We start from the raw sequence: 22,790 nt of genomic DNA, 5'->3' as shown, positions 1-22,790 counted from the left end.
ATGGGCTTACCCCATAGCTCCACGCTGCTGCGGTGTAGACGGATGGGCTTAAGAAAACATGAACGACCCCCACCTGTGCCGCCTTCTTGTCGAGTTTTTTTCCGAAAGCGTGAACCTCTGTTTTCCGGCCGTTGCGTTGCGAGCGGTTGGCATCACCAGATCGCTGAAGATCAGCGGGGAAGTGATGCAACCGCCAAGTTTTGTGACGTCTTGTGGAGCCAAAGTAAAAGTTACCCAACTAGTTGTCACACTGCAGCCTACGGGCACCAGGAGCCATCCTGTCTATATCCTGGCAAAAAAAGCTTGGTGAGAATGAAAGAAAAAATTTCTGAAAATAGTTTACAGTGTTCTGGGAATTTGCCTTTGGATTAAATAAAAATAAGTGTATGTTTTGTTTTAGTGTAGTGTGGAAATAGAAAGCTCCGGGAGCTGAAACCAATAGAAGTGAAATTCTCTAGCCATGTCCTTAATATGGAGTCAATGAAAAATGCCTCCACAAATTTTGGTAAAAATTTTTTTAGCATCACTCCAAATATGCAGGATTTATTTATTTAACAAATTAACATGTTTAATTTTTACTATTTTTAATACGGGAGTGAGATTTTTTTTTTTCTTTCGGACATGCATCCCATTTGCTGGTAAATGTGGCACCAAAGAGTTAAACAGTTGTTTTTTTATCTTAGCAAAAAGAAAAAAAGTTTTCTTCAAAATTAGAGACATCTGCAAGACTTCCCTCAAGTATAAAAGTAAATATGTTTCCAATTCACATTCCTGGGCGTCAAGTTTTTTTTTTTGTGTGCAACTAAAATCCTGTGCCCTGCGCTAATTATGTATTAAAATGCTTAAGTGCCAGGTAAAATACGCTGTGCCAGGGTTACCAGCAGCACAGCAATTAAAAAAAAAAATCCCCCACACTGGACCTGAACTTTTATACACTGGACTATACAAATGAAAAAAAAAGAAAACCCAACGAGTTATACACACATGGGACTGATACTGGTTAAATGTAGATATAAAAGTAGTAAAAAAAATTTTTTTAAAAATCTGATACCCGCCTCGATGTGTAGCTACGGTGTCTTTATTGGCCAAGCGAGATGTGAAGTGGGCGACATAGGATATTTTGCAGTGCTTCATAATTTTAGGACAGAAAGACCATAAAAATGAGACAACAGTCATTGCTCTACGTTGCACTACGGCAGATAACACTAAATCATACGGGTTCACAGAAGATACATGGAGAAGAACATTCCTGATAGGACTGGTCCACCACCCATCAGAGGAGAGGCGCCCATACCAATTAGCTTAAAGTTGGCCAAACCTACCAACTATCTGAAGTGTATGGGGTGTCCTGACCCATGAAGAATACTTGAGAAAACGGTCGGGCATGTTGGATTCAGACATACCTTACCCTTCCCAAGTTGGACTTTATCCCACACATACAACTAATGTACAGAATTGGGAGATTGGGTTTCAATCATGACACCAGTGAGGAAGCCCAGGGAGAAGAATCATTCTATAGCCCCAGTCATGCAAAGAAGAGATTGAGATCTAGAAGAATCAGGCCCATGATCTTTGAGAATCACGGAGAGAGCCCCCCCCCCCCCACCTTCCCTACATAATCCCCTTTCAACCCCTGCTACCAACAATGTATTACCGATAAGTATACAATCATATACCTAATTCTTCCAGAGAAGGAACCCCGTATTTCTCGTCATGGTCATCCAACACGGGAGTCGTGCACTTTTCCATGACCTCGCCTGTGATGGTTTCTACCGGGGTCTCCAGCGGCTCCATTTTGCTGATCAAGGTCTGAAACCTTTTGTAGGTCAGGGGCGGCTGCCCGCCATTCAGCTCGATGATCCTAGTGAACAAGGAGACTTGTAAGAGACAATGGCAGTATAAAAGACAAAGCTGTATTGACAGGAGAAGCCACACCCCCAGTGCACCAATATAAACATATTAGTTTCTCTAAAACCAAAGGATCTACCATGAGTTGCTATGTGGACAGGGGACAGTTACAATACGGAGGCGTCCATCACCCTATATGGCAGTGCCAGCATCTGGTCAATCAATTAGAGCCAATCAGTGTCCCGTCTCCTCAGCAATTTTCCGAAACCACTCACTTGTCCAGATCGTAGAGCGTGTGTGAAATGCGTACGATGACCTCCACGCCCGCCTCGCTCGCCAGTTTCTTGATGGCGGCATCTCGCTCCTTCCCGAATGGCTCGGAGTCGTACTCGATAGACAACCTGCTGATCTTCCATTCCTGGGGGAGATAAAAAAAAGTGTACAATGAAAAGATAGAATGTGAAAACAGCAACAAGCTAACACAACGCATCCTGTTTATCTGTACGACATTTGAGCAGACGACGTCAATAACTACAAGGATGGGGGAACGTACTTTGAAGAGACGAGGAAACACATCGGCGGGTTGTCCACGGATCACAAACAAGCGGGAGTTCAATTTGCGCAGATTAGCATCGAGGTCTTCCAGGCACTGCAGCAGGAATCTAATGAGAGCGAGAAAACAAAGTCATTAGAATCTACAATAAACACACAGAGCAACAAACAAGATTCTACATAGAATAAGGAGTTACAAACAGGAGATTTCGGGGGTAGAAATAAGATTTATCTTTTGCATATTGAAAGGGTCCAAGACCGAGCACACAGACTTGTCAGTTCTTTACAGACTGTAGGACTTCCAAAACCTAAACAATTTGAGCTGGCCAAGCACAGCGCCATACATTGTATAGCGACTAGTCACTGAGCGGGATGGAGCTACATCCACACTGAATGATGGACATGCCTGGGAGAGAAAGCAGGTGATTGTTAGGGTCGGGCGATATGGGGCATCAGGGTGTTACCATCTCAGATCGGGTGCACTGTAAACTCCTGATATATGCAAGTTTCGAGAGTAGCCGCTAGTCCTCCGGTACTTCCGGTTTCTGACCCTGCACTTGACTAAAAGTCCTGAAGTGTCAGGGAACCTACTTCATCCAATAAAGGGTCTCCTAGAAGCAGGGGACAAACAAAGGGAAGTGAAGTCCCCAGGAAAACACATCCTCATAGGTGCAGACGCTACATGGACACCAGGAGCTGGAGCGGGGAGAGTAATTTTTAGTTTTAAATTTGTTTTCCCGCTTTTGTAGAAAACCCCCTTTCAATGATTCCTACAGAAGAGCGATTATTCGGGGAGCTATGTCGAGGGGGCTCCCCTCAGGAAGATCAAGGACCCCAATTCTGATCATTTATGTAATTAACCCTAAAGTGCCCTCCCTATGCAGGGAGCCCCTGGGTGTCCGGCTTTCCCACAAATGTTCATTTCTCCATTTTTGTTTACTGGAGTATGATGATAGAATTGATATTTTTGCACTGGAGATGAATAAATCTCCTAGGTAACAGCTGTCTGGATACAGAACCTACGTCAATACAGAGATTCCAGCGTCGGTACCAGTGAATTGGGGTGGGGACAGACTGCACAAATATATGAAGGTTTAAAGAGCTGCCGTCATGCAAGCCTAATAACACAGGGTTAAACAGACTGTGGAAGGACAGTGCTAGAATCATATGGTGAAGTTATCCTGTTTTGGCCTGAGCCATTCCCTTTTACAGCGGAGATTCAGCTACAAATGTATCAAGCTCTCATACCCATTATAAACAATACAATGTATCAGTGCAGACACTAGATCCCTTAGACTGGACACAAGTATGTGCCCCCCTCCGTCTTACACACGAGACAGTGAATAATGAAGGAGGTCTAGAAGCAGCGACAAGGTTATCGGGTGCAGACACGGCGATCCAAAATTATCCCTCCCTGGAACTCGGCAAGTACAGACGGTCTGACCTACAAACCCGTTTAGTGCCAGAGTCTGTGGGACGGAGATCAGCGGAGCGTCCGGCTGATTAGAGTCGCGCGGGCACAGTCTGATACGTGGATTAGTCGTGTCTTGTGTGTGGATGTTATCCTGAGCCGGCATGTCGTCTCCCCCTCAAACCTATACAGTATATACTATAACTACAAAAAGCTAAAAGAGCAAAGCATTCTGGGTTAGGAAACGAAACTCAATAATTTGAACCGGAAATTAATTTTTTAAGGAATATATTTTTTTTTTATAAAATTGTCCTTCACAGGGGGTCAGACTGTTGCAACCCCCTAGTGATTTGCAAAATGGGGGACTACATGATCCTCTTGGCCATGTCAGAAGTCCCTTGGTAATCAATGTGATGACTGAAGACAGACAACCCCGCTGCGGCTGCTATAGGCAAAAAGACTATTAGGCGCCCCCCATCTGACTTCAGGCTGTATGTGGTATTGCAACCCACTGATAGTCCCCTAGTAGTGTTCCAATAATAGACATCGGCCAAGGATGACTCCGGTGCCATGTTATTCTAACCCTGTACAACATCTGATGATTTTGAGGCTTAAGTGGGGGTCCAAATAGATGTTCATTACAGGGAACCCCCTTCTATATGTAACAAATAAAGATTTGACTATAGCATTAAGGGTTAGGATTGCATAGGCCTAAACTTAGGACCATCATTGAACTGATTCATTGAGCGGCAACAATACAGAACCCACTGATACACTGTAACAAATAGTATCATTTGTTATAGAACTAGATTTTAGAATTCTCTAGATCGGTTGGACTTTATGTCTTTGTTCCACCTCATCTACTGTGAGTATGTAGGGTAATATGTAAGAAAAACAAATATAGAGCCACTGCCAGGACACCGCACCTTAATATGATGTAATGAAGCAATGTAATGTAATTACTTCCTCTGGGCATGTACACAGCGGGCGATATTTGGGCACGTTGCAGGGCACATGTAGGACTCGGTTGCCGCGTGTCGGAGACGTATGTCTAGGACAGGTTGTGATGTGCTCATCCTTCTTCAGGTGCTGGATGGGTCAGCGGTCTCACGGAGGTCTCCAGTGCTGCCATTGTACATATGCCAGGCTTATGGTACACACTGGCATTACACAGTCTCCTGGACTGATAACCCCTTTAAGAAGCACAGGACGGACAAACTACAGAAGTGTTGTGAAGGAGGGGTATCCCCAATACTTTATACATAAAGGGGAGTGTTATTAGGTGCTCCCGGATCAGGACACATGTGTATACGGTGCGGCAGACATGGGGCACAGCCATTACATCTCTCCAGCTGACTCACCACCTGGATAGGTGGACGCCGGAGTGATGGAGGCTATGTATAGTCTGCCAGGGCTAATTCCAGGACAACTGAAAACAGCACAGTAGATTAGAGACGGGATTGTGGCGACAGGTTTAGACATTATGTACAGGTTCCCTGCTGACCTAGAACATGGTGCTCACCCCCCAGATAATCCCTTTCTAATTTGAGAGGGGACAGAAGGTGAAGAATACACGGGGATCCTGTACATCCCATCGCTATAGACTTATCCGTCCACTCCTGAGCCGTTTATCTATAAAAAGAAAGAACACTAGGTCCGATACATTTTAGGAAATCCTCACGTGAGGTCTTCTTGCTCCATGTGACAATTGTCAGGCCAGACAGAAGTCAATATACAATAATGGATCACACCTGAACCGGACCATCAAAAGGAATCTGGCCATCAACATGGCATCTAATCTGCAGGCATATTATAGAGCAGGAGGAGCTGAGCACATTAGTACATGCTGCCTAGGACACCATGTACACTCAACTTAGCTCCTTCTGCTCTATAAACTGCTGCTTGCAAATAGGACACTGTACAATCTGCCCTGCTCTATAACATGCTGCCTAGAGATATGACACAATGTACAATTGGCTCAGCTCCCCCTGCTCTATAACATGCGCCTGCACATAGGACACTGTGCATTATGCCCTGCTCTATAACATGCTGCCTGTAGATAGGACACTATGTACAATCTGCTCAGCTCCTCCTGTTCTATAACATGCTGCCTGCAGATTGTACATAGTGTCCAAGTCTCCTCCCGCTCAGGACACGATGTACAATCGGCAGGCAGAGAGGACACTATGTACCAACCACTTGTATCTCGTTTACTGATTGAATTGAGTCTCGGAACAACTCGCCCCTGGCTTCGGATGGGACACAATTACAGAATTACTATGTGAATGAGGAGTAATTATGCTGTTAGGTTTAGATAACCGAGAAAGGAAACAAAACCCAAGCGCCACAGCTTGTGCAGCACCCCATGTGCCAGCAGGAGTTACGTATCCTTGGCAGCTTAGACAGGGATGAAAGAACGATCTGCCAAGGGGCAAGACCACATTATGCCAGGACAGGCAGGACTCTGCACATCACAGGGAGGCCATGGGCACAAGTCTCCGCTGTGTACACTGCTGCACATGGCCGACATGTGGGTACAGTACACAGACAGGCGTTGGCACTTCCCTACAACCATTGGTCCATAGAAAATGTTACCAGCCAAACCTGTTCCTGGTGTTGTCCTATAGCTATAATTAATTGAGTTCGTGGTATTCAGAGATGTGCAAAATTACAGCACCGTGCCAAGAATTGCAAAACTTGTAAAAATGGTAGAAAGACACGCAGTAGTCACTTAACCTGCATGGTAACAAAGAGTCTTTGAAATGTATCGTTTTAAAGGAAATTTTAATAGAAGCCGTAACGCCACGGACTAATGCGGTCTGTGCAATGGTGTCCGCTAATAAGAATTAGAAATTTGGAACTAGGAAACCTCAGGACAACGCTAACTAACATCGCTGCGGAGTACAATAGAACGGTTAGGCGTATTCATGAGGGGGTAGGATTGTGGGCGGGGACAGCCGCATAACGCACCGCAGTCACCACTGAGCAATGGAGGCGGTCCGGGGGCAGAGGCAGTGCCTCGGGCCGCCCCCTCATGACCGTCCCAAAGCGGTCCGGTGTTTCTACTGTACTCCGCAACGGTGTAAGATACCGCTCTCGGAGGTTTCCAATAACGCCAACATTGTAACATCGCTGCGTTTGTTTTAGCACTATTTAGTAAGCAGCTCCTAGAGCCAAATTTCTAGGCGACAGGTCCTCTTTAAGCCATTCGCCCTCCCTCTGCCAAGCTGTAGCACGGAAGGGCTCTAGCAACACCCCTCAACAGCCCTTCTGGAACCATAACAAATCTTAAAAGTTGATATTAGAAGGAAGGAGGCCATGGACAAAAAAAATAGAAGATTACTACAGTCACAGTGCCTGGATCTAAGAGTAAATGTCCCTGGTTTTATTTTGCTTTCCTGGAAAATTTCCTTTCCACAATTTTAATGCCAAAAGAAGTGGGGGGGGGGGCGCAGAGGTAGCTGTAGGCACTACATGCCATATCTATATAAGCTGCACCAACTTCCCAGAACTAAGTGATAAAGTTTTGACATCTTATCCGCCCCTAGTAGTTGCCGCAGTAACCTTACATAAAAATGTCTAAGGGAAATTTTTTTTTTTTTTATAGATCACAAAATGGACCTTGCCCCACTTGTCTGCAAGAAAACCCGTGTCCACTATGTATAGAGATCATTTGTATGGACGCAGTTATTTTCAGGCACCTCTAAAGCACAAAAATAACTTGTGTAAAGGCCCAGACTTAGAAGACAAGGTAATAAAATTATATATATATATATATATATATATATATATATATATATATATATATATATATATATATATATCCTCCAGAAACTCTCGTCTTGCTTCTTTTCTTTGTGTAGTTTTCCCTTTTACCCGTGGTCCACATGTTATAACAATTCCCAAGAAGTAGGTCATCGCTGGTAGCAACCAGCAGGGGGAGTCGGTGGCCTCTCGCACAGTGACCTACTTTACCAGCGGCTGCGTAACGCTTTTAATTGTTTTGCTTTCTTTGCTATATGCAGAAGGCAAAAAGTAGACAAAATGTTCCCAAAAAGATTGTGACTTCCAAGATCCAGAAGGAGAAAAAGATGTCAAATAAGGTTATAGAGCAGGAGGGGAAGAGTCTGGTCATCTGGAGGGGGGGGGGCTCTGTTTGCATAACTGTATCAGGACAATAGAGGTCAGGAGACTTAGCAGCTGGACACTGGCAACCAGCGCACAGGAAGGATTATACACAGAACTGTGAAGGTCTGCAGAGGAGGGAGAACTTCACTTCTGCAGCTGTAATGTATAGAGATGACATCGGCAACACCTACTGGTCCCCCTACTGTTAGGTGGCCCCTCTGCAACTTGGCAAGGGTGCCCCCCCTACTGTTAGGTGGCACCCTCTAGAACGGGGGGAGGGGGGGCACCCTTGCAAAGTTGCAAAGGGGCCAACAGTGGGGGGGGGGGCCCTTGCGCAGTTGCAGAGGGACCACCTAACAGTAGGGGGAACCCTTCCCCAGTTGCAGAGGGGCCACCTACCAGTGTGGAGACAACCTGGATGCAGCTACCAGTGAGGTCACCATTATAATGGCTTCAGCCACTACAGATGTCACTTGTCCAGAGGGGACATAAGCAGCACAGAGTCACAAGGTACATGTAGTAAGACTAGCTTCATCCATACATACCACCGGTGAGGGGAGGGACAAGAGCCAATAAGTGCTATGCTCCTCTTCCTCCCTCAGACATGCATGCTCAGCTATGCCTGCACCTGTTCTCAGTGGATAGCGGGAAGGTTGCCAGACACCTGGGAGAAGTGTCGGATTCTACACAGCCGATCCGGACGGACGATATTGGAGACACCCCCCCCCCTCCTCATACACATCAGATAATCGCCTGCCAGTTCAGGCTCTCCCGAGACATGCGAATGTGTCCAGACTGAATCGGAGGACTAATCCGGACTCAGACGCCGACCTTTCTGGAAGAGACATTCCTGCGGTGGGTTGAAAGTCGAATTCTACATCCTCACCTTCTCCTAATCCACTTATAGAAGACATAGCTCTCACATATGCTTATACTGGTATTATACGCATAGGTACATGATAGTAACATCCCAGTACGGCGGTGAAGACTGACACACAGTTATTTCCTCCACTGATGTGTAACTGGGGAGTCCTGGCAGTAGCACTACGATCGTGTCTGTGATGTAAAGCGATTCCATTAAATGGAGTAGTTGAGACAAGGGTTGGAGCGGTGATTGTACTTCTGCCCATTAGCGCAGATCTGAGCGGCTGGGAATGTGTGGCATTGATTCACGTAGAGTGCGGGTTATGCAAGAGTGGCTGAACACTGCGGAGCAATAGCGGCATGAGTCAACACCACCTATGTACATTATCAGTGCATCGAGATCTATTCCGAAATCTGGATCTCCTCGCTATTGCGTTCATCATTCAGTAAGACTTTCAATGTAGTGTCTGCAATCTTAATAATCGGCGGGGGGTCTCGAACCAATCCAGCGTTGCTGTCCCCCTGGGTGCGCCAGATACATTTCCATGATGTTTATTCAGCGGCAGAGGTGCGGGGGGGGGGGGGGGTACGTGACCATGTATAATACATAGGACGACCGGATTACACTGAAAAACAAATTAATGTATAACGTACAGGATGTTCCCATCTCGAGGGCATAGACTGACTACACAGCTTTACGCACTTCCAAGGAGACAAACAAATCTTAAAGACTTCTTTACGATTTAATGAACTGTACATGAGAATGAATCCCTTTTCTGGTCATTATGTGACCTATATTGCTTTCATTTCTGCAGCAGCCGTCATCTCTATCCTTGTGAATTAGTCCTCTCTGGTCTGGAAGGTGGAGACCTAGCTGCTGAGACTCACTCCTCGACCCCGCCATAGACTACTATGTAATCCGCTTTATAGTCCGTCTTGTTAGAAAGGAATTCAGCAGATATTTCAATGTAAAAGGCAATCATAAGGAAGGGAGGATGTGTCGGGATGAGCAGTAGTTTGTATACGGGCAAGGCCCGGGCATTACCATGGATTGGCTGCTGAGGCTCGATAAGAAAATTATCCAATACAACAGAGGACTACAGTTTGTATTCTCAGACCGTGTAGAACATAAAATTCGATCACTTTTTTTATAGTCATTATCACAATTCAAGAAGTGAACACTGAGCAGCAACCGGATGACAACCCCCTATGGCCCCTAATGAGAGTCAATACTGAAAACAGAACTAGTCAGGAAAGTCCGTTTGGGTCAGCTGTATATACTGGATACCATTTCTAGTTATGCGACTACCCGCTGCACAGTTACATGATGATGACGGCGGAGCAGGAAGTGCTTAGAGAGGAGTTCTAGAAAGACCCGAACAATCCAATATCAGGAGGAAATCCTACAGAGTGCGAGGAGGTCATCAATGCTCCATTAACACTTATCACGCCATAGCGTTCCCAATATTCAGGACATCAATGACCAATTAGGAGCAGGGCATCTTCTTACTTCTCTATTTGCCTATAGTCCAAAATAAAATCTCCTAAACTCCTTATTGACCGCGCAGCAAACTTTCCTGTTGTGAAACTACAACTCCCAGCATGCTGCAAGTAATACAAACAAGATTTATTCAAGTTTTCAAAAACCATTTTTTGCTGCGGAGAACGTCATCTATACACCTTTCGGCGTCTACGCCCGGCAGATGCGCTCAGGTCTATAATAAGACATAGGTTTGGTAGTGGAGGATGGCGCCGGCCACTCGAATCTCAAGCTTCAGCTGCGGCCGATGACTAAACATCCTACAAGTAGTTATCGGATTCATAACACTATAGAGAGTTTATTTTTGTATGTGGACTGAATGGGACTATCATTTACTGACCCAGATATTCTAAAGACTTTGCATACTTATGGTTCTCCAAACTCAGTCTCCAGTCCAATCAGAAGGGGAACATCAGTGGGTGCACACATGTGTGATCGCATCCCCCATTCACTTCTATTGGCTTTCCACATATAACCCACTTCTATAGGACTTATTGGAAGAACCAACAAGAGTCATTTGGAAGACTGGATTACTGACCCAAGTTCTCGAAGACGCATCACATCACACATTGCTAGAGGCAATGGGAGGGGCTCCCGGAGGAAACAGAAGCGAGCCAAGACCGCCACAACAATACAGATGGAGCAATATGCTCCTGACTTCAACCATAGCGCCCACCTGTCTGATGAAGGTGCGATACATGACACCCGCAATTAAGTGATCTATTCTGTCAGATAGATTTGGCTGCTCAAGTATTTTTGATTAGGACAGAGCAGTTCATTTAAATATTGACTACATGCAACAATTAAGGTCAGAGGATCTTATGTGTATTGGAAAAGATAACACAGGGTTAATGTGAATGGATGTGCTGTACAACCAAACATTCAGGATTATTGGAGAGCTACAGTATATAACTTAAAATTTCAAGACACCGAGGGCCTTGGGGAAGACCTCTTTGTCGTAGCTTGTGTCCTCCTGATGATGTAGGAGACCAGAGGTCACTTTCTGCCCTTGTGACGCCAGTGATTACGTATTTTACACATCTGCGCTTTCTTCTCTACTTAAGGGAAGGTCATGGGGGCTTTTGGAGTCTTATTTTATATACTGCTATATACCCACTACATAGTTATACACATGTCCAAAACTGCAGTACTTCCATGTCTGCACCAGGGGGCTCAGGGTGCGGTCACACGTTGCAGTTAAAACTGCATCCCAACTAGTATTGGGGTGGATTTAGGTGGTATTACTTATATTAACGAGTGAAGGACATCAAATCAGCAGGTGAATGAAATTTGTGGAACAGCTTTCTCTTTCAAAATCAAATTCACCCATTCAGTTCATCTCTTTCACCTGTGAAATTGACAAAACTCCACCTAAAACCACCTCAAAACTAATTGCGATGCAGTTTTAACTGCAACGTGTGACTGCACCCTCAGGATGAACACTGCAGAGAACAGCTGTAGAGGGACACAGTAATGTTATATAAAATATTGGCACCACCTGGATCCCCATATAATACATAAAACCCACATTTCATTCACAACCACGCACCCCGATCGCTCGTGTGTTTGCCAGCCGAGGTTACTGTGGAAACCTGTACATCTGTTGTCGCACTTGCATTATATAGATACACACATAACCAGGTAAAGCATCTATTTAAAGGGCCACTCCACCTACACAGGTTTAAAAGATCATTAAGTCCATTAGATATAAAAGAAACTGCTGCTGCTCCACACACAACATATAATTACCAGGTGAATAATCCCGGGTTAAGCAGCTGCGCGTTCGCCATTAGTCATTATTATGTAACGTTTATGGCGGTGGAAAGTCTGCAGCATCTTCAATGGAAGAGACAATGCACAAAAATAAGTGTAATAGATACACATGTATTATAATTTTATTTATACATACACCTATCCCAACACTAAAAGGGAAGAATTACATCTTCCAGGAAATCAGACGTTCCCCCTTTGACCTGGGTCCATGAGAAAGACAACTGGCAGCAGCAGCAGGAGCCTGTCCACCTCTCAAATCCTCATAGAAACAAAGCCAAGTGATCTCTGATGGGTCCGGTATATCCCTACCTCCCATCATTAGCCATTTGTAGACGCTCCCAGTCAGTGAGGGCTATTGTTCATATAAAAAGGGGCGTTTTGCTATACAATGCTGCTAAAAATGGAGCATGTGGGAAGCAAGTTGAAGCAGAATAAGATGTAATAAGAGCAGAATAAGATGTAATAAGAGCAGAGACATTGGGAGGTAAATTTCTTCCACTAGATAAATGTCAGACACTAGAGAACAAATCCAGTGGCAGACCAGAGCGTGCAGATGGTAATATCCCTTTAAGTGAATTCCTCTCATTCTCTACTCGCAGTGAGAAAAATGGGTCAGTGCATGAAATCTGAGACGAGACATTAACCTGAAGAGCTCGCCCACTGTTACGTGTCACTCCGCTCCCATCTTTAACTAGACGGCTGTTACTCCGAGCCACCAGGAAGAAGCACAAGTTCCGCAGGTCGGCCATGCCATCCCACGTCAGTATAGTGCCGACTGCGGAAGGACCACAAGTTTGTACAAACAGAGGGGACATGGAAAGTGTCAGTGCTGTAGAGCCTACGGGCGGATTCTGGCATACCCCGCCACCATTCACCTTAGAAAGGGGTAACTTTAGGTTCAGATGGGATACAGAGGTTTTTTTTAGCTTTTATACAAACCTTTAAAGGTTACTCCCACCCTGGACATACATGTGCCATCCACAGAATATGCCTTAAGTGTCTGATAGATGAGGGTCCTCCCATCCCCCCTTTGCACCCAAATGGAGAGAGAGGGGGGGGGGGGGGGTCTCCAAACTCCTTGACAATTTGATGCCTCACCGCTAGGGGCAGGCTGACACATGGGGGTAAACAGACCACTTGTGTCCCTTTGACAAGAGTAACCACCTTCTGTGAAGATCCATATGGACTAGACTGTACTTAAAGCTCTATCCCTTTAATACTCTGGAGTTTATTATAATCAGGGGTTAGCGGCGTCTTTCGCTTACAGTAATGAAAATACCCCAAATTCATAGGAGGCTCAGCACAACACATCATCCATAAAACAACTCATCACATCAGGCGCGGCGGTGGCGTGTTGTTCCCGTATAACATTAATAGATGTTTCCCATTGTGCTGGTCCCAACAGAGGAGATGGGGAATAAATAAACCCGAGAGGCAAAACAGCTGCTCGGGGCCTGAATATTCAGCACCATCCAACACCAAAACAAGAACATTACACTGTATTTACAGTGATATCTCATGTCTATTAATTGGCCTGCGTGTACTGAAAACACTACAACGCACAGCATGCAGGAACAGTCAAAGGACATACATGCATCTTGGACTAACTTCACAATATTAATTAGCAACCCTCCCTTCTAAGACCTATACATCTCCCCTGTATGACTTCTGTCCCAGCAATCAGTTCCCGTCCCGATCACAAGAAGAGGATCCAAGTTTTCCCTAATAAATGGCTTGGCAGGTCTAGGAGGATTCTCCCATCTCATGGGACACATCACTTTACAAGTCCACCTTCTACAAATATGGCTCAGAAGGTGAATTTTTCTAGTGCAGCTGTTCACCAATGTATATATACCACCTTGCCAGCCCACACAAGCTGGTAAGTAGAACTATCTAGCTGCAGTCCACTACTCAGGTCGTTTATGGGACCACTGACCCTAGTGCATGGAACCCAGAACCCCAGGGCATACATAAGACAACATATTGTTGGTGCCCAAATACTGAATCGTATTAAGGTGACAGCTTTTGAAAAGAGACTTCTGGTATTTTCAGGGTATGCTCCATGGTAAAACATGCAAGTGAGCTGCCCTTCATGAGAAAATAAAGCCATACAATCCAGAACAGATACTCCTCTGAAAAGAAGTGGAACCCCTGCGGTGCCTGGGTTTGGTAATCACATGGGTAGATTTGGATATATTTGTGAAGGCGCTGGTAGTGCCTATCAGACACAATAGAACAAATAATTCTGGGACATTAATGGCTGATAAAGGGGCAATGTATTGTTCTGTAATGCCCATCATAAGTAGAAAGCAAGTCACTCTCCCCCTTGCATATACTACGTCACTGCTCCATCTCACTCTGTTGCTACATGATGCATTCCATATGTTGCGGTTTCCGCAGAAAAGTCAGATATGATTCATGTGGGAGAATACAAGTAGCTTAATATTGATAGGCGAGGTGCCACAGCATCACAACACCCTAAATTCACACAGATGCCTACAATGCAGTCTCCGTGGTTCCCTTCTGCAGCCAACAAGTCCTATAACCCAAGTATCAGGCAACCAAAGTACAATCCTATGTCTGCAGGAGCTGCATTTAAACCGGTGGAAGAAGTCTAAGGAGTCGTCTTCTCTGACATCCCATACATGTCAAGCTTCTCTCAAAAAGTTACTACTCCAGTTATTTCATTCGTTAAGATACCATCGTCTCTCTATGGAAGAGACCAGTCACCCATGGATGAATGTGGTACAGTAACCCGTGCATGCCGTCATCGGGCTGGAGTGATCCACTTACATGATGATTTACTTCCTAAATATATCCAGCCAAAAATAAAATCTATTCCTGTACTGGTCTCCTGCAGTTCCACAACAAGCCACTAGGTCACCAGGAGAGAAACGCATTGCTACGCCACGTGGCAACGGCATCAATGCTGTTAATTTCCGGTTTGGGGTCATAACCAACCACAGCACCCACACAAGTACCTACTGCATGCCAGGGTCATTGATCTACTCCTGAAAACGCAATCCCGTATTTATGCAACTTGCCTTGTCAATTCTAATATTTCTGTTTTCTCACAATGAATGGAAACAGCCATCGAGAGGGTGAATACCTCTGCAGGCCACAGAATCCTCACAACCAAGTTTTAGCTACAATTGTATCCAATCAATACTCTTCCAAGATCAAATGTATCCAAGGAAATTGACCAGGATACAGAGTCTCTGTTCCGCACGTCTTCTACAATGTATCAGCCTGGAGTGCAGACTGTTTTACCAAGAAAATTTTCCTGACATTTGGTAGACACCAAAGCAAGCAGTCCTGAAAGTTAGGATTCCATGGACTGCATTGGCCACGTGGGACCGGTCCAGCCACCATAACACTGACGTCTATGGACAAGTATAAGGATCATGGTCGAAAAGTTTGCTTTGTCAATGGATTTTAGCAGCATTTCAAGTAAAGCATACCATCACATCCTCAATTTTTACAGCTTTGACGTTGCTTTTTTTGTGACCCCAGGCCTCCTGTTTTCTTTACTTCCAGCTGAAAATTGCATTCAAAAGCAAAAATCATCCACAAATTTGCAGCTCTTATATCGATTTTGGCTTCATTGCATTATGACGAGAAAAGCTCAGGATCAATAATCCTGTCCCTGTGTGCAGTAATGTCATTGTCGCCCCAGCGCGGAGGTGCGTAACACGGGAGGTCACCCATGGCCAGGACAGAATACAATAGCCAGACAATACATACACAGAAGAGTGCGATGGCCACCAGATCTCTACCCCCCCCTCCCCCCAATCACCCAGGCTTTTGTGAAACTATGGCTCCATGCATGCCCTGACAGCCACTGGCTTTCGCAGAGTTGTAGCGTCACTGTGCAAACCAATAAAGAACAGATAAGACTTCATATCCATCCATAGGTGACATTGTCAGTGACTATTTTCTTCTATATTGACCCCTCAAACGATCCTCCATCTCTATACAGGACATTGACTGAGCACTTAATCCTACAAGGAGGTAGTCTAAACCCTGGCAATGGAAAACCATTGAAGGGCAGTGATGGCGGTCCCCTACTTAAGGACACCCAACACCTAAAGACTGACCCCTCTGCCCAACGTGACCTCTGGATGCTTTTCCGATCAGCTGTGGGGAGTCTAATGAAGCTTTTTTGATAATCCTTGGTCCAATTACAGCAAAAAATTTTGAAACTCCAATTGCCACTGCGGCAAAAAAATTTTGTGTCTGGATCTACAATTATAAAATATACAGTTTCGACTTACATACAAATTCAACTTAAGAACCCATCTTGTACGGAACCCGGGGGACTGCTTGTATATCTAATATCACTTTTGGGCTGGTTAAAATAAACTCCAAACTATAAAATAACATCAAGGTAAACTTTTGAAAGAAGCCATTAAATTCTTGTATGGACCCCACCATGTTCTTGGAGTCCAACATTCACACTCTGATCAGCCACTGAAAAACTACAACTCTCAGCATGCACAGATTCATAGCTCCGGAGCAGTTGGGATCAAAGACTTGAGACCACTATTAGAGAGTGGATAGCTCTCTTTACATGGAGATCTATACAGCTCACGCCGTATCTAGTAGCTGCACATAAGGCGGCAGTAGAGTTGCTCTACAAGTCCTACGAAAGTTCTACACTGCGCGTCCTTGTTACACCCTTTTACATAACTCTGACTCTGCATGTCAGACCCTCCGCTGACTTGCAAGCAGAGGGAGTATCTACAGTCCTACCAAGCACATCTACTCCAAGTAAATCACAACCTGCAGTTACTGAAGTGTTATACAGCCTGCACCGGGTCTTGTAGGGTCAGGCAGAGCCAGGATCAACCATAGCACAAGGGGTAAGGCTCATGGGAACCCATGCATACTTCGATAATACAGGGTCAAGGTGCTGAAGCAGGGTTTCATGTCAGTCATGGTCTAGTGCCAGGCAGAGACCAATAAGCCAATAAGTGTTATGGTAAGATGCCAGGCAAGCCACAGTAAACAGTAAAGCCAGGGTTAGCTGCCAGGCAGGTAAAGATAAAGAGCATAGACAATGGTTAACGTGTGTAGTACTACCGTGCCAGGTAGGTGGTGGTAAAGCCCCAATCAAGTGTCTGATAAGGTAGGAAAGGTTTTGCCTCCATTATGGTACAATGCCAGGCTCAGTTTGCTAGGAGTTGGCACAGCACAATGCCAGGTTGGATTGCGTACGCATTGTTCCGTGCTGTGGTTTAGCTGACCTATATAGGTCATATAAGAACTTTTTAAGCCATCTAGTAACCCGTATGTTATATAAATACCACTGCCACCTACGTACATTTACATAAGATACATACATAGAATTGGTAAAAGAGGGGAGATGGTGCAGAGTCCCCTTTTTGGAGAGGAGCGATTGAGAGGGCACCCACGTACAGAAAGAGGGGGCAATGGCACAGTGTCCCCTTTTGTAAAAGGGTGATTGAGAGGGCACCCACACATAGAGAGAGGGGGCAATGGTACAGGATCCCCTTTTGGAGAAGTGTGATTGAGGGGGCACCCCCACACAGAGAGGGGGAAATGCTGCAGGGACCCCTTTTGGAGACGGGTGACCATGCAGGGGTGCCCTCTCATAGATAGGGGGCGATGGTGCAGGGGGGGGGGGTCCCATTTCCTTCAACTTTCTATATCAAAAATGACTACATCAATTTGAAAAAGGGCAATAACTTTAGGACTGGGATGAAAAACTAAGTTACAGGGATGGGCGGCTGGTCCAAATTCAGCACCCTCCATCACTGGATGACAAAAAAGGAAAATTCCTTTAAGCAGATCTTACCTCCACCGGTTGATCCCCACATTTGACGATCCAGCGAACCAGGGGTCCAGGATGTAGACGCAACGAACGGTGTCCGCTCCCTGGATACACTCCATCAGCGCAGGGTTGTCATGGAGCCGGAGCCCCTTCCTGAACCAATGCACTGCATTCACCCCCATTTTTTCGGGGGGCTTGGGTTACTTTTTTTCGTAAGACTTTAGCTCCACTTGTTCCAAAACCGATTTCTTCAATGTTGGGATAATTCAAGTCCAGAGCAGGCTCATGGTGTGGGGTGATAGAATAAAAGATGGAAAAGGGGGTGCACAAATATTTTTGGGGGGGGTTCTTAGCCTCTGCGACCTTCCTCTGTAGCTAAGAGACACAATGGAGGCTGTGCTTGGATATTAGAATGTAGCAGTGCTCTCCCTAACATTGTGTGCACAGAGGACAGGTAGCTCCAGGGCTGAGTGGACCCCCAAATTAGGTGCCAGAGACAGTGACACACACACAGCACGACCACCACCGCGGGCTGCCCTCAGCCAAGTGCGCACCGTTCTCTCAGCACACTACACAACACGTCACCTAAGCCCCGCCACCGCTTACCGATTGGCCCGGCGCCGCTCACGTGCCCAGCTCTGCTCACGTTTCTCTAGTGTGTTCGCCACACCGCCCTCCCCTCTTGGCCAAGCGACGCTTACCTTCACCCGTCGACGCCGTTACGTTATTCAATACCGATCTACCGGTATCCCAATATATGATATATTATCACCGGTATCGAGTAATAGCGACTAATCTCTATTTTTTGTCAATTTATGTTGTTCTCTGACGTCACTGATGGGCGGTGCTTCGGGGATAGGATTGGCCGCGTTGGAAAGTTCCCGGATGAGCACGTTGACTGGAGGCGCGCTGCTGGCCGGCGGCGCATGCGCAGAAGTGCAAAGCGCTGCTTTTTTTTTTTTAGAGAAAGAGTTGCGTTTTTTTCCCCCTCTTCTTCTTGTTCTTGGCGCAGTCTGTCAGAATGAGGCGCAGATCTTCCCGCATGTGTCTGTCCGTATTAATCCTCGTTCAGACACGCAGTATAATCCCTGCTTGTTACTATAAGTAGCTGCCAGGCGGCCGGTTACGTAACCCGCATTCAGGACACACCTGCCCTATTTTTGCTTACAGATCAGCCGCCACATAAACAACAACCTGTGTCTCATAAGGAAGCAAAGCCTTGCCCAGAAATTGACCTAAAATCTAAAAAATCTTTAAATATTTGAAATCACCCAGCTTTCCCATAAAGAACAATAGGCCTGTGTTCACACTGCGTTTTCTTTAGCATTTTGCACCCAGCTAGTTAACGTGCTTATGTATCTATACTGTAAGCTTGGTTCTTTTACAGTAAACCTGGTTCTGTTACTGTATATATACAGTAAGTTTGGTTCTAATACTGTATCTATTCAATAAGCTTGGTTCTCTTACCATATCTATACAGCAAGTCTGGTTTTGTTACACTATGTATACAATAAGCTTGGTATTGTATATATACTGTAAGCTTGGTTCGGTTACCATATCTATTCAGTAAGCTCTGTTTTGTTACTGTATCTATACAATAAGTTTGGTTCTGTTACTGCATCTATATCTATACAGTGAGCTTGGTTTGTGTACCAAATAGTAAGCTTGGTTCTCTTATTATATCTATACAGTAAGCTTGGTTCTGTAACTATATCTATACAGAAAGCTTGGTTCTGTTACTGCATATATACAGGTATCATGGTTCTCTTACCATAGAACCTGGTTCTATTACTGTATCTATACAGTAAGTTTGCTTGTTTTTCTTACCATATCTACAAAGTAAGCTTGGTTCTATGGTTGTAACTATACAGTAAGCCTGGTTCTGTTATCGTATTTTTACAGTAAGCCTGGTTCTGTTACCGTATCTATACAGTAAGCCTGGTTCTGTTATCGTATTTTTACAGTAAGCCTGCTACTGTATATGTGCTAATAGGCATATGTCCGACAACTTTACTAAAAAACATGGTCAGCGGTAGTAACTTGATGGCACCAGTAGGAGGTGTACGCACTGTAAGTACCTGGGGCAACATCACCTCTAAATATGGTCATGAGCACTGCCATTAATCAAGGTATGGGACAATGTTCACGGAGCAGGGAAGAGGCTATAAATCTGTATAGGTGATGGATATTGATCACCCAACCTATGGAATAAGTGATAACTCTCAATTGCATAAAAAATCAGGTAAAGGTCCGTCCGTGTAATACAGCCTGTATCCACCAGAGCGGCAGATGATCTCTTCCACATGGACTTGTTATTTCTCACTGGTGTCTCCTGGTATTTATAGGAGATATTACAGCCTCACAATAGATCAGTTTCACTTAGAGGCTTCCTATTCAGGAAAGGTAATTTGTTGGCCTTGGCTACTCTGCTGAGCTGCGGGTAAGCCTCTGGAACATTGCCTGTCCTCCCCCTCCCTCTAAGATGCATATCCCTCTCTGTCCTTAATTTACCTGATGCCTTATCCTCTTGTTGGAAGGTTTGCATTTCCTGCAAATGCAAAAAAAAAAAATGCATCTCTAGCTCCACCTATAGTCAACTGGAAAATGTGTGCCATAATCATGTACCCCCAGGATCACATTAGCAGTGTCCAATAATCTAGTTTGGGCTTCTTTTGCATGAATGGCTGCTTCAGTGTGGCACGGGTTAGAGGGTTCAGCTGATGGCGCTGCAGAGGTGTTATGGCGTGGAGGGATCAACTTATGGAGCTGCAGAGGTGTTATGGTGTGGAGGGATCAGCTCGTGGCGCTGCAGAGTTGTTATGGTGTGGAGGGATCAGCTGATGGCGCTGCAAAGGTGTTATGGCATGGAGGGATCAGCTGATGGCTCTGCAGAGGTGTTATGGTGTGGAGGGATAAGCTAATGGCGCTGCAGAGGTGTTATGGCATGGATAGATCAGCTGATGGCGCTACAGAGGTGTTATGTCCTTGAGGGATCAGCTAATGGCACTGCAGAGGTGTTATGGTGTGGAGGGATCTGCTGATGGCACTGCAGAGGTGTTATGGTGTGGAGGGATCAGCTGATGGCGCTGCAGAGGTGTTATGGTGTGGAGGGATCAGCTGATGGCGCTGCAGAGGTGTTATGGCATAGAGGGATCAGCTGATGGCGCTGCAGAGGTGCTATGGTGTGTAGTGATCAGCTGATGGTGCTGCAGAGGTGTTATGGCATGGATATATCAGCTGATGGTGCTGCAGAGGTGTTATGGTATGGAGGGATCAGCTGATGGCGCTGCAGATGAGTTATGTCATGTAGGGATCAGCTGATGGCGCTGCAAAGTGTTACGGTGAGGGGGGATCAGCTGATGGCGCTGCAGGTGAGTTATGGCATGTAGGGATCAGCTGATAGTGCTGCAAAGGTGTTATGGTGAGGGGGGATCAGCTGATGGTGCTGCAAAGGTGTTATGGCATGGAGGGATCAGCTGATGGCGCTGCAGAGGTGTTATGGCCTGGAGGGATCAGCTGTTGGTGCTGCAGAGGTGTTATGGCCTGGAAGGATCAGCTGATGGTGCTACAGAGGTGTTATGGCATGGAGTGAACAGCTGTTGGTCCTGCAGAGTTGTTATGGCCTAGAACAGTGATGGCGAACCTTTTAGAGGCCGAGTGCCCAAGCTGCAACCCAAAACCATGCTTATTTATCACGAGGTGCCAACCAAAAATTAAAGCAGTAACTTATTGTTTCCTGTTCAACAACTTTCAATTATATTGGCCTCCTGAGGACAGCAACATGGTAGAAAGGTGGAAAATGTTTCCAGTTTCCCTCTGTACACAGAGAATCGTGGGGCCAGCAAGAGGTCCTCCAAAAATAATTCGACCCTGTCTAATTCTCCCTCTTCCTACAGTCCCAATTAGCGGAGTCAGTATCAAAACATGAGTAAAAAGCAGCATCTTTTATGTTTCTTGGAACTGCACTATGATTCTTTGAGTCTTTTCTGGTGTGCTGGGGCGATGGCCCGGGTGCCAACAAAAAGGGCTCTGAGTGCCGCCTCTGGCACCCATGCCATAGGTTCGCCACCACTGGCCTAGAAGGATCAGCTGATGGCGCTGCAGAGGGGTTATGGCATGGATGGATCATCTGATGGCGCCGCAGAGGTGTTATAGCATGGATCGATCAGCTGATGACCCGGCAATGGTCTTATGGCATAGAGTGATCAGCTGATGGAGCTGCAGAGATGTTATGGCCTGGAGGGATCAGCTGATGGCGCTGCAGAGGTGTTATGGCATAGAGGGATCAGCTGATGGCGCTGCAGAGGTGTTATGGCATGGAGGGCACAGCTGATGGCACTGCAGATGTGTTATGGCATGGAGGGATCAGCTGATGGCACTGCAAAGGTGTTATGGCCTAGAGTGATTAGCTGATGGTGCTGCAGAGGTGTTATGGCCTAGAGGGATCAGCTGATGGCACTGCAGAGGTGTTATGGCATGGAGGGATTAGCTGATGGCGCTGCAGAGGTGTTATTGCCTGGAGGGATCAACTGCTGGTACTGCAGAGATGTTATTGCCTGGAAGGATCAGCTGATGACGCTGCAAAGGTGTTATGGCATGGAGGGATCAGCTGATGGCGCTGCGGAGGTGTTATGGCATGGAGGGATCAGCTCATGGTGCTGCAGAGGTATTATGGCATGAAGGGATCAGCTGATGGCGCTGCAGAGGTGTTATGGCACGGAGGGATCAGCTGATGGTGCTGCAGAGGTGTTATGGCCTGGAGGGATCAACTGCACTGCACAGAGAAACTGATGTTATTACAACAGGCATTGATACGTTTGGCAGTGTGAACAGGTGCCAGGTTCTCCTGTACCTCTTCTCTTCCTTCCAGACTCTGGGAC

General features: G+C 45.8%; 1 protein-coding gene across 2 annotated transcripts in view; it reads right to left on the bottom strand.

Moving 5' to 3' along the window:
- Positions 1-18,703, bottom strand: part of CRY1 (cryptochrome circadian regulator 1) — a 32,079-nt gene extending 13,376 nt beyond the window's left edge. The window contains exons 1-4 of one of the 2 annotated variants that reach the window (XM_072145442.1): positions 17,935-18,703; positions 2,402-2,510; positions 2,124-2,266; positions 1,677-1,861 (exon numbers count right to left, since the gene is read on the bottom strand). In XM_072145442.1, the coding sequence (XP_072001543.1) occupies positions 1,677-1,861; positions 2,124-2,266; positions 2,402-2,510; positions 17,935-18,092 (595 nt within the window). In that variant the 5' untranslated portion in view covers positions 18,093-18,703. The remainder of the gene's footprint in view (positions 1-1,676; positions 1,862-2,123; positions 2,267-2,401; positions 2,511-17,934) is intronic. The other variant, XM_072145441.1, reaches the window with a different exon arrangement.
- Between the last annotated feature and the right edge of the window lie 4,087 nt (positions 18,704-22,790).

Source organism: Engystomops pustulosus, chromosome 4, assembly GCF_040894005.1.
Source record: "Engystomops pustulosus chromosome 4, aEngPut4.maternal, whole genome shotgun sequence".
NCBI lineage: Eukaryota > Metazoa > Chordata > Amphibia > Anura > Leptodactylidae > Engystomops > Engystomops pustulosus.
This window is presented reverse-complemented; position numbering and strand designations above follow the sequence as displayed.